Raw genomic sequence first — 13,010 nt, 5'->3', positions numbered from 1 at the left:
AGCTGGCTTGTGACAGAACTTTCGTTCCATATGCCAGGCGCATCGGTCTTTTGAACAGTTTTTCCAATTTGAAAGACCATGTTCGGCAATGTTGTCTTCCACTTGATCTTTCCATCTAATTTGTGGCCTTCCACTTCTGTGTGAACCATCAGCTGGTTCGCTTTTATATGCCTTTTGAGGTGGGGCATCTTCATCCATTCCCACAACATAACCTATCCAACTTAGCCGCTGCATCTCGATACGTCTAACAATCAGCCTGAGAACAATTTTGTTGTTTACAAAAAAATAACAAAACAGTTGATTAAATATCAGCTGATGGAAAATTCTTACAAGAAAATTCTTACTGAGTAAATTTTCCCTGCAAGAATAGGCAAATTTGCTCTATCAATTCACAACATTTTTTACAAATTATTGAGTAAACGAACGAACCTATTGTATCCTGACTGAAAAGTCGACACAATCGACTTCTATTGGCAATAAAATGTCGATTTCCATTCGCTGCATAAAAATTAATCGATTAATAATTATTCTAACATCGACCAAGATATTATCGTATTATCGCGAAACGCGATGAGAGTGGACGGCAAAAAAATATTTCAACGTATTGAATAAAAGCTTGCAAATAAACAATTTAATTTCTTTAAACAAATGTTTCTTAACAAATCAAATGGATTAAAAAGGAAAACACTCAGTTGTTAACGTCATACAATCAATTGAAAAATAATACAAATCAATTTAATGAAAAATTTCATTTGTTGTTGGTGGCTTTGTGAAGAAAAGAAACAAAATAACGAAAAAATAGCTCAGCTCGAGCAGACAAACAAACGATTTGGGAAAAAAGAAGAAACCGTCGTTTTGTTGTTGTTTAGCTGCGAAAACTAAGAATCACAATAGTGAAAAGATTTTGAAGAATTTCTTTCAAGATTTAAAAATAAAATGCCCTTTTATGGTCTATATATACCCGTTAAGGGCGGAGGTACTACAACAGCGTCTGGATCGGGAACAGCCAATGTTGCATCTGCCAACGACAATGAAACCGGTAAGTTTTGCAACAAGCTTCAATTGCAATATGAATGTCCGATTAAGTGGAATGGAATATTGTTGGCTACAGATGACAATGAAAAATACGGAAAAAATGGAAACGTAATAGAATTTCTTTCTTTATTAATGTTTTATTGTTGTTGTTGTATTTTAAAGGTTAGGAATTTTATTTTCCCTTTCATTTTATCCGTTTTGGCTTTTGTTGCTGTTGTTGTGTTTGATGGGCTGTTACTGTTGCCATTTGTTGTTGTTGTTTTTATTTTTGTTTTTAAGTATTCCCCACATCAATATTGCGTTTCATTGTTGTTGTTGCTGTTGTTTTCATCGTGGCATCGTACGACTTCGTGTTGACGGTGGAGATGATGATGTTAAAGAAATCAATGTATTTGTTTGTGTGTGTGCGTGTTTTGTTTGTGCTTGAATTGTTCACAGCCAGACAAACACACAAAAACCATATGAATTGCATTGACTGCTGGTTGTAACAGTGATGTATGAAAGTTGTGTGCATTGTGAAATTAATGGTTTATTGTAGAAAATTTTGATTCTCTATGATTTTAAGTTATTGTTTTTTGTGGTTTGAAGAAAAAGGCAAGAAATATAATTTAGTGGGTAAAACGGGGTATTTTTTTATTAGTAGGTGATTTGCATCCACTCGTCATTCTCTTCAGCAAACTACTGCATGATTAATTGTGATTTAAGGCATCTTATTGGGCAAAAATTCGCGATGTTTGATATTAAAAAACACTGAAATATGTAGTCCCATAATACATCTCCGACCTGTTCCATAAATAGAATTGGTATTAGGTTAGATGTCAAGAGCTTCTCTTTCTTATACTGATAACTATTCCGGAATATACATTTACTTCATAAGATGCAAATTTTGTCACCTTTTACGCAACAGTGTTGGTTCCTTTGACCCATTAAAAGCTCAACAATGTCAGCATTGACATACTAGAAGTAAATTTTATTTAAAATATTAACATAGACCTATTATATACAAAATCCATTACTAGTCATTCATCTCCATCTGCAAACTATACAGGATTTCATTTCGGGCTGCTATTTCTTTCAACTACATTCAACATTCTGATGCCAAAAATGTGCATTGCAGTTCTGCCGCCAATTCATTTTGCATCCATCTTCGCTGAATAGGATCAACCGAGCAGTTATCCGGAGATCCATGAATATTAAAAGAGACTTGCAGTCCATATCATTTACTTAGAGTGAGGTAGAGACAGTTATTTCCAAATCCAAGCCACCCAAAGCCCTTGGTTCAGATGGTATATCCACGTTCATGTTAAAGAAGCTTGGTGCAATAGGGCTGGGTTATCTGACTAAAGTTATATATGTCACAGTTGTTAAATCCGCTACTTAAGGGGAAACCTACCGCCCGATTTCACTTCTTTCACCAGTAGCTAAGGTTTTAGAGTTTCTATTTCATCCGTCTCTGAAACAGCATTTCGCTCTTGCTGCCCATCAACATGGTTTCAGGGAAACATATAGAACAACAAGATTGCGAATGGCCTCAAACAGCGACGACCACCTGAACGGACCATTGTGGCAGCCTTAGATCTGTCCAATGGGTTTGATACGGTCGATCATTCCTATTTGATATTCGACATCACAAATTCACCCCTCCGAGTGATATCAAGCTAGCCAACTACCTTAATGGACGGAAAGCCTTCGCAGAGTTCCGTAGTAAAAAATTCAAACATTCAGATCTACCTCCGTGACACATCCGTCAGGACTTCAGGCGCTATCATGATGGTATTCAAGACGTCATTCCATCGGAATTGTCGATAGCGAACGCGATGAAATCCGTGCATCAACTTGCGGTCTCCGAAGACATAAATGGCTACAGATGTAATAAAGTCCTCAATTCGTAAGGAGAGCGCATTGTCCCGGAGCCCTAAATAGGTGTCCCTCCTGCCAGCAAAGCCATCACGACACACACCACCTCCTATTCAATTGTCCGTCAGAGCCTAAAAGTATATTGCCTATAGACTTATGGTTGTGACGTATGTGATCTATTTTCCATACGATTTTTTTGTACATCGATCATCGCCGAAATATTTTGTGAATTTTGGTGTTTAATATTCATCAAAAAATTAGGTTTTGGCACAACCTTGCGCCATTTTGGCCCCTTTATTAATCTTATTCAATATATTTCATTACTTTTACTTTAAAATGTCATTCCACAATTACCAATCGTGCATGCAAATTAAATTATCCTATTAAGGTTAGAGTATTGTTGTTGTTTCACAAAAAATTCACACACCTATATTGTTTTTAAATGAATGAGGCATCAACAAGTAATTATTGTTTCTAATTAACGCTACAATGCCTCATTGGATGAGTAACTATTTCTATTTTTTAAGAACAGGGTGCTGTAATATGCTTTTATTTAATTATGCAAAAAAGATATTTAAAATAAATAAATTTTTTTCCCTTAACCTAGATAAAGTCTGAGATTTTTGTCTTCAAAATCTAAAATTTAACCTAGATAAAGTCTGAGATTTTTGTCTTCAAAATCTAAAATTTAATTTTAAAACTTACGTATTTTAATAATAAATAAATATTTTTGAATAACATTTTGTTTTAGCATGAAACTAGGAGAGTATGTAACAAGACAAAACAACAAAATAAAATAATTCATAGAAATTCATTGAGATAACGGTAGTTTTCTAAAAGTGCTATTGCCATTTTTGGTGTTATTATAAAAGGACGGTGGCGTTAAATGAGTTAGTAAATTTGAAAAGTTATACCGTTTTATAAATTTTTCTAAATAGTCGACTTTAGGTCAGGGCTCCCTATACCAATATTTTTAGTTTTCAAATGGATGTTGGGGGAGAGTGTTTTATAATCAAACAAAAATGCTATAGTGAGAAATAATGATCCTTATCAATTCAACCAAAATTCGAATTGTACGAAATTTAGTACCCAGAAGTATGAATTTCCAAATTTCAAGATTCCAGCTCTATCGATTCACCCAGATCTATATTTGGTACCATTTACTATACAATTTTACACAACCAAACGACTTTTGGAATTGTTTTCGATTCGTATTATTTATTTTCCATACATATTGGTAAAAATGAATGAGAACACAAAATCTTCTAAAAAATTCAAGGATTGCAAAATTTTTTTAAAAAAACTACTACTGTGTGTGTTTTTTAATTTAAAATAATTCGCAGCGCATAAATTTTCGGCAAATGATGTGGGTTACGATTTTGATTCCAGCTAGTGAAACAAACAATGTTGAAAATAGTTTATAAGAACTGACCCTCATAAAGATTATTTTTTTAACAGCTTTAGTTCAAATATACTCCAAATTAACTTCTTATCATGAGTGTTTAAATGCTAATTTTTATTTCCGATTAACTTTTATACATTTTTTCTTTACATATTGCTATTTTGTGTACATACCATTGTTGATATCATGATTTTTTATATCATAAAAAGTGTTTGCATTTGTTAACTAAAAAATTAGGTCAATGAACTTTAGAGAATTTTATTATTTACGTTGTCGTGACGTCGTAATGTTTTGACGACGACGACGACATGCACCACATGCACAAATTTTATAATATAGGTTATCGCTGCAGTCCATTCAAACCCACCTATATTTTTGGGTGAATGAAATATATATTTTATAGCATTTTCCATAATTTTTAATTCCACCTTTATTTAATACTTTTCTTAACTTCTAACATAATTTGGCAACAATCCGTCACCAGACAGCCCAGTCTGCTGTCAGATTGATTATTTTAAAACGGCTATTTTAACACTACATATCTTTATTTTAATGATATAAAAAAACAAGCATGCCCCAATTTTTGGCAATATATCTATATGTTCACGTTTTGTTTTTTTTTTTTTTTCTAAAAGAGAAATACAAGGCAATTTATCAACACCCTCCGTCTTGAACAGACCACTGAACCGACCCCCTATTGCCTATTCTATGGGGGAGCTCCCACGACGATGTGTATATGTTTGTGTGATATGCCACCATTTGGCGCGGTGCGGGATGTGACAACAAAACAAAATGCCAAATAACGTATTTTTTGTTTGTTTATCAACCTTTCTTTGTTTTGCTCATTTCATTTTTTGTTTACATTTTACTTTTCTGCTAATTTGAAATTTTATTTTCATTGCTTTTTTATTGGGTTTTGTTGTGATGTTGTGTAGTAAGGTGACTGCTAGCTGGACGATTAAGGCATCGAAGGTCTACGTATACAAATATGAATTCGAAAACGTTGTTTTTAATGGCTAATTCAAAAGAATTTGAATATGTATGTCCATTGTGTTTTATATATGGCATTTTAAAAATAAAAAGTACGTTACGCGTGACAAATTAGCTTAACCTGTAATTATTGTTAAAATCTTGTTTCTGGTTATTTTAATTTTATTATTGGGAAATCTCAGGACTTCATGTGTTATCGTGAAGACATCCCAGACGATATTATTTTATATTTTTTAAGAATATTTTTCAAGACCAGAGAGAGGCGTGGATTTTCAAAGAATATTTAATAAAATATTTTTTTCGAGGTCTTACATAGGCTTTTTTAGGAATATTTTTTGAGTCCTTACAGGGACCATCTAAGGCCTGAATTTTTTAAAGAATATTTTTTCAATTTTTTAAAATCGGTTCAGGGCCGGTTCCCTCTCAATGGTCCTCCAAAGATTCTATATCTACCCTTTCTACATGATATTGTAGATATTAACATCTCGTGTATGTACCCAAGTGGTGAAGGGTATCATATAGTCGGCCCCGTCCGACTTTTTGAACTTTCCTTACTGATTTAGGAATATTTTTGCGATACTAACAAAAACCAAAAAATGTTTTTGGGGACTTACAGAGGTGTAAAATTTTCAAATAATATTATTTTCAAGCCTTACAGAGGCTTGAATCCGTCTTTTTGAACTTTCCTTACTGGTTTATGAATATTTTTCCGATAACTTACAAAAACCAAAAAATATTTTTGGGGACTTACAGAGGTGTAAAATTTTAAAATAATATTTTTTTCAGGCTTTACAGAGGCTTGAATTTTTAAAAAAAATATTTTTTGAAGCTTTACAGAGCCGTTGATGTTCTATCAAATCTATTTTCTTTGAGGCCTTACAGATTCCTTATAGAGCCATGGATCTTTTTAAGATTACAGAGGCATGGAGGTTTTAACAAATATTTTTTCGAGGCCTTATAGAGCTATGGAGGCTTGGATTTTTCAAGAATATTTCTTACGAATCAACCGAAATGCTCTGAGTCTAGCTTGGCCAACAACTGTCTCTTTAGCCCATTTTGTACACTGTGTCTGCTTATTAATACGTGTTTATGTTCCCAACCTCCGACAAGGATTTAAACTCAAGTCAAAATCCTTTAAGAACTCCCCGAATATTGTAGAATATCATTTATATTCCCTTGATTGTTTTTGCTAGTTTTTATTAACAAAAATATATTAACCGACAATGAAAATAAAATTTTCCGCGCTACCATTTTTATGTGCTACGAAAACATCAACAGAATATATCGTACATAAAACATATATATTTATTTTCTCTTAGTCATTTTTAGTCAATTTCCTTAATGTAGATTTGTAAAGATTTCCCAATATAAAAGTGGCACACCGTCCGGTGACATATTATTGCAGACAATAAATTGCATGTGACATTTTTGTACAAGTGCCAAATTATTTAATACTTTATTTGTAATGTACATACATATATATACACACATGTATATAATACAAATATAATATATTATTAAGCAATATTTATATTAGTATATTAAAATATTTTCAGCTAGACGCCACGTCTGCTGCATGACAATTACACACACACATAATGCATAATTGTATGTTTTACTTTGAAATGCAGGTGTAATGACCGACCCACATATTTATGCATTGATAAATAATATTTTACAAAAATAATAATTTTAATATTTATTTTTAAATTAATTCATTTAATTTTTTTCTTTTTTTTTTCAGCCGAATCTCAATTTGTTTTCAGTACCAAAGCTGAAGCATTAAAAGTCTTGAAAAAACACAAAGATGCCAGGCTCAAGGAATTCAATGATGAAGATGAAGCCATGAAATATGCCCAAACTGGTTTCGAAATTGTTCAACAAAAATATAATGACGTTAGAAGTAAGTTGTGAATGTATTTTCAGTATTTTAAATATTTATTGAAGAAAAGAACAAATATTAAATTAACGATTTTTTAAACAAAGAAATTCATTGTTGTTGCGAAATAAGAGAAAGAAACCACACAATTAAGAAATTGTGTTTTTTCTTATTTGCTGTGTAAATAATAATGCCAAATTTTATATGGTCACGTTTTGGAGGTGACTGGTTTTTTTTTCGAAGAATGATGTTTTTACCAAAAAATATATATGCGCAGTAGAGTAGAAATTTGAAAGGAAATACAATTTTTTCTTATTGAATAAATGCTATATTGAACAAGTGAGAAAGCGTAAAGTTCGGCCGGGCCGAAATTTTTATATCCTCCACCATAGATATACTGATAGGTACTTGCAATTAAAATACAGGGAAAATACCAAAAAGTGGACCTATACCGACATTTTTACAAACCCATTATGTAAACCGTAATACAAATTTCAGAAATTTTTAATGGATAATTATACCCTCATCTATATGACTAATGAGGGGGTATATACTTTGACACGGTGAAAGTGTGCCTCATTGAAATATTGGTTCTAGACCCCATGTTTCTTTGGACCAAATCCGTTTCAGAAAGTTTTTATTTCATCCAAACGTTGGCCATCTTATTATTTCTTTCAAACATAGTTCATGCACCGTTATATGGGACCTATGCCTAAACGTGGACCGATATATCCCATCTTCGAACTTGACCTGCTTGCAGACAAAACACAAACCTATGCAAAATTTTAGCACCATATCTCAATTCCTTCAGAAGATAGCGTGATTACAACAGACGGTCGGACGGACGGACATTGCTATATCGTCTTAGAATTTTACCCTGATCAAGAATATATATACTTTATAGGAACGGAAATGAATATTTCGATGAGTTACAAACGGAATGACAAAATTAATATACCCACCCTCCATACTATGGTGGAGGCTATAAAAAGAAGGGTATTTTAAAAAAGGATATCAAGGAGTATCCTTATGTAGTCGACAATTAAATAATATTCCTATGTGATATTTATCTTTTTTGTTTACTACGAAGTGGATTCCCGTGTTGAAATATTAGAAGTTCCTGTCATCATCTTTTCGGTTGTACTCAGACTACTCACAGACAACTCCATCTTTGGAGGGGGACAGAGGTCGCTCGTCGAAGTTGGGATCATAGAAACTCCGCCAAAACCCGCTGATTATCCGCGCGAATGTTTATTTAAATTTGCAGTTACCAAATGTTTTTTGTATTGGTCCATGGTCAGAAATATGGTCCATATAACGATCATACCCACAGAAGAAAACTATCTCCTTTAAAACTTTCCCTTAACTGACTTGTTTACTATAATATGATTTTCATTTCCTATTATTTCCAGCGTCAACGACAGCATTGGAAACACCAGCATTTCGAGGACCGACCAAACAAGAATTGGCACGTTTTCGTAAATGCATCGAAGCGGATGAATATGAACGTGTCAAACAAATAATATGGGATAATCCGCGTTACCTTGTCAGTTCGGGTGATACACCGACCTCGTTGAAAGAAGGCTGCCGTTATAATGCTATGCATATCTGTGCAATTTCAAATCGTCCACAAATTGCAAAACTTATACTCAATACGGTGTCCGATACGAAATTTGTTGACCTTCTGACGGGTAAAAAGAACGATCAGAAAATGTGTCAAGAATTGTGTGCAAATCTATTGGACTATTATTTGAATATACCGGAGAAGGGCCGGAGTGAGACGCCCTTACATTTTGCTGCCAAATATGGTTTTCCTAAAATGGTTGAACTGCTGACTTCATATCCAGAATGTAAAATTAAACCAAACATTGATGGTAGTTTACCACAAGACGTGAGTTTGTTTTGTTCTAAGATAATTCGATTTATAAATTTTGAAAATTGTCTTATTTTTTCTTTTAGATAATTTGCATGCGTGGCACACCGTCAAATGATGTTTATGATAAAATCAAAAGCCTTTTCGAGGAGAGATTTTATGTGCCTGTATTACGTTGTAGTGATGCCTCAATTCCAGCCCAAATTGGAGAACCATTTTCTGTGAATAACCCACCAGTGAGTATAACAATTATAACTCAAGAGATCATTTTGTTGAAAATTCTTTAAAATATTTCTTTTTGCTTTCTTGCAGAAACTAAACTGTGATCCTTTAAGTCCCGAAGTGGAAATAAAAGCATTAGCTGGTCCCATGACTAAAGATCAGGCAAAGGTAAATTTGTAAGATAGACGTCTCGAAGGAACACATTTTGTAAAGGCTATTTTCTTTATAGAAATTTTTCAAACGCTGGAAAACACCACCACGTTTGGGCAGCAATGTCTCCTCACCCATTGCCAATAGTCCATTTATATCACCCATGAAATCACGCCGCAGTCTACCAATAACTCCAGGAGGAGGTGGAGGTGGCGGCAGTGCAACAAATTCACCCACTGCCATGTTACAAAGACGTTCCCTTTTCAATTCAACGCCACAGCGTAAAGATCATCGGAGTGTGGCAAACGATTCAAATGGTTTCTCAGATCATTCCATTATTTTAGATGATTCCTTTGAAGATCATCAAAATGGCAATGGCGGTGATAATGATAAAGAAAATGGCCAAAAATCATTAAACAAAATTGAAACAAATAACAATCATGGCCGCTTGGTGCCAAAATTAAAGACTGGCCTCTGTCCCGGTACACCTTTGTTTAAAATCAAAAGAGATGCCTTCTTTACATATCGTGAACAACAAATGGCTTCACCGATGCCAGCCTGTTTGGATGTGCAAAATGAGACTGCAGATTTGTTCAATTGTTCCGACATCTATGATAGTCCTGGCTTTAAAGAACGCCACGTCAAGAATACCGATCCTGAGAAGGGCATTGAATGTATTGGTCGTAACCTGGCCAAAGAACAAAATGTCGAATGGCGTGAATATTGGGATTTTCTGGAAGAATTTATAGATATTGCCTCGGAACAGGGTATGAAGACACTGGAAAGTTATTTGGCTCAAAAGCAGGCTGAATATGAGGCAGAACAGAACAAGAAAAAACGTAATAACTCGGAAATGTTGGAAGAAGTTTGTTCGGCTTTGGAGAAATTTGGTTTTGGTGCCACTACCGCATCGGATAGTCATGGTCGAAATGGTATTAATCAAAATGGTTATCGTAGCACAGGAACCGGATCGGGTACTGCTAATTTAAATGCCTCCACTGCACATCAGTCATCAACACCCTATACCTATGTGGAGAAATCATTACAGGTGCATGCACGGCGCATGACAAAGACCATTGTCCACAACATTGATAATGTTGTGTCCATAAATGATGCTCTGCTATTGGAATTGAGACGAGTGAAATCACTGATTTACAGTTTCAAAGAGGATGTCAGTTTTGTCAATGTTAGCTTTGAAAAAGTCCATTCGCGTATTGGTAATTTGGTATCGACATTTTTGGAAAATTCCCAAGAAATCAGCATTGAAATGAAGGCGAAAATATTGAAAATTTTACAAAACCTGTTGCTGACACCGGGTGAGCGACGGGAACACATTGAATGTGTGTGCTCACGTATTCTATATAAATTGGAAAATCCAGGTTTGTGGTACAGATGGAAAAAACTTATTGTTCCATATATCAATTAAATATTTGTCTTTCTTTTTTAGTTGAACAAATTTTACCCGAAAATCTCAAAACCGAAGAAATGTGTTCGAAATTATGGTCTCAGGAAAACTCCTGTGATTGCCAATGGGAAAGTAATTTGAGTCGCAAAACTAGCCATCGCAATCGCATGGAGGCACGCTATAAAAATCATCAACGCATGAAACAACAGGAACGAGCTGTAAAAGAGGCTCAGAAACAGGAACATAATAATCGTGAATATCGCAATCCCAGAGATGATAACGATTCATCAGATGACAATAATGAGGATGTGTTTTGGGTAAATTCCCCATTTGAATTTAAATATTTATAAAATAGTTTAATGTTCTTTCTTTATGTTATCTTACAGTCTGATTTTGGTTCTGATAGCGAAGAAGATGAAATATTTCAAACACCTCCCGAAAGTCCATCACGTTTAAGTTTAACGGCAGAAGCGGATAATGATGATGATGGTGGCTACAAAATATTTATTTATGGGTATGATGTGAATAGAAGAGAAGGGGAGTAAATTTTTTGAATTAATTTTTTTGTTTTCCTTTTAGAAATGAACCAACAAAACGTGATTTGGATGTTTTAAATGCTATTTTCCATGTTGAGCTCGATAAAAATATATATCCAACAGTTCATTCCTGGAAGGCAGCATTGATGCGTTACACCAATGAAGAAATGGACTTGTAAGTATTTATAACCCTAAATTCAGGTGTAAGACATTTTTATATAACCTTTATTAAAAGGTGTAGCGTATATTAAATATATCATTTGTATTTTGAATGTCCATCACCTCATGGCGGAAGTTATAAAATTTTCCGCCCCCATTTTCAATTCAAAATAAAATACATTTCCTTATTTTCAGCTTCCCATCACCAAGAATTGTCAAGAAGACTCATACATTCTCAGTTCTTAATAAAACGGATTCATCCATACCGGCGACACATATTTCATCACCAGCAGCAACAGCACCATCTATAGATAATAAGACGTCACAATCATTTATGCGTTTAAATATAAATGCTTCACTGAATATGGGTTCGCCGAGACAAACCAAACCACAGCAGCCTACATTACAGTCAGGTTCACAGGCTACCATTATACGAGAGCCAATACTACAACTGCCCACAGCAAAACGTCTATTTGCATCGCCGGGAAGACCAACAAAATCAGGAACTGCCACAAAATTAGCCGTAAATGAAACAAATAACTCAGCAGCATTAACAAATTCCTCCAGCTCGAACTTGACCAGCAACACAACACCACCCCCGACCACCACCGACACGGCGAATGCAAATGTTGAGCCGAAAAATAAGTTGACGCCAGAAAATAATATTGCTGCCCCACGTTCACTGGTTAGTGAATTCCAAAGGCCATTGACTCCATTGAATAAAATTCGTGGACTCTTTAGTGCCTATCGTGATCGTTTCGAAAGTAGTCCATTGCCATCCCCGATGACGGAACGCAACAACAGAGAAAGTGCCAATAGTCTGTCGTTGTTAAATATATCAAGTACGACAGATTATTGAGAAATACGAGCAAAAGGAGCCTCCCTTCTCCGCCCCCGCCACACACAGAGCTGGTGACTAACAATACTTGATATATAACAAAAAAGAAAATTGATAGAATAACACGATTAAAAAAATAAATATTTTTTAAATGCTTTTATGTTGAACAACACACAACAATACATTGTTCCATTACATTCAATCATTTCATGTCCAATTTTCACTTGAGTATTAATAATTCTTATTTTATTATTTTTTAATTGTTTACCTTTTTGCCGTTATTACTTACTTGTCGATTGTTGTCTTTCATCAAAGAAAAAAAACACACACATATAATTTTTCTTTATAAACATTATATAATTAACAATTAACAATTTTAGTGTTCACAATTTAGCTATGCTATATTTTCAATTGTAATCTCCTAATTCCATGCTCTCCCTTTAATCCCCCACTCTCTCTCTTTCTATTTGTATGTTTGTTTATATTATTCTTTTGATATGAAGCCAAATATATTCATGCGGAATTGCGATTATAATATGAATTAAAAAGAAATACAGTGTTTTTACTTAACCACGGATTGTTATACTACTACTCGGTTTGAAAATATTTGTCATTTTTAAAGATCTCAGTGGATTGAGAATTTCAAAAAAGAAAAATTTAATTA

At 34.1% G+C, this 13,010-nt stretch overlaps 1 protein-coding gene across 1 annotated transcript; it reads left to right on the top strand.

The window, feature by feature from the left end:
• Window positions 1-936: 936 nt before the first annotated feature.
• LOC133327086 (ankyrin repeat and LEM domain-containing protein 2 homolog) lies at window positions 937-12,367 on the top strand. The gene is made up of 10 exons (XM_061535663.1): window positions 937-1,039; window positions 7,029-7,187; window positions 8,576-9,054; window positions 9,123-9,272; window positions 9,349-9,426; window positions 9,488-10,787; window positions 10,856-11,130; window positions 11,200-11,327; window positions 11,393-11,524; window positions 11,704-12,367. Exons 1-10 carry the CDS (start codon window positions 937-939, stop codon window positions 12,365-12,367), a joined length of 3,468 nt encoding a protein of 1,155 aa, XP_061391647.1.
• The last annotated feature ends 643 nt before the right edge of the window (window positions 12,368-13,010 follow it).

This window comes from Musca vetustissima, unplaced genomic scaffold (assembly GCF_032173495.1).
Source record: "Musca vetustissima isolate MV318-11 ecotype Yass unplaced genomic scaffold, APGP_CSIRO_Mvet_v1 utg4859, whole genome shotgun sequence".
Classification (NCBI taxonomy): Eukaryota; Metazoa; Arthropoda; class Insecta; order Diptera; family Muscidae; genus Musca; species Musca vetustissima.
This window is presented reverse-complemented; position numbering and strand designations above follow the sequence as displayed.

What these genes read in the sequence shown, in the direction of transcription:
- LOC133327086 (XM_061535663.1), top strand. Translation starts at nt 937, where the DNA reads ATGCCCTTTTATGGTCTATATATACCCGTTAAGGGCGGAGGTACTACA. An exon ending in ATATAAATTGGAAAATCCAG is followed by an intron (nt 10,788 to 10,855) that starts GTTTGTGGTACA and finishes TTTCTTTTTTAG; the next exon opens with TTGAACAAATTTTACCCGAA. An exon ending in ATAATGAGGATGTGTTTTGG is followed by an intron (nt 11,131 to 11,199) that starts GTAAATTCCCCA and finishes GTTATCTTACAG; the next exon opens with TCTGATTTTGGTTCTGATAG.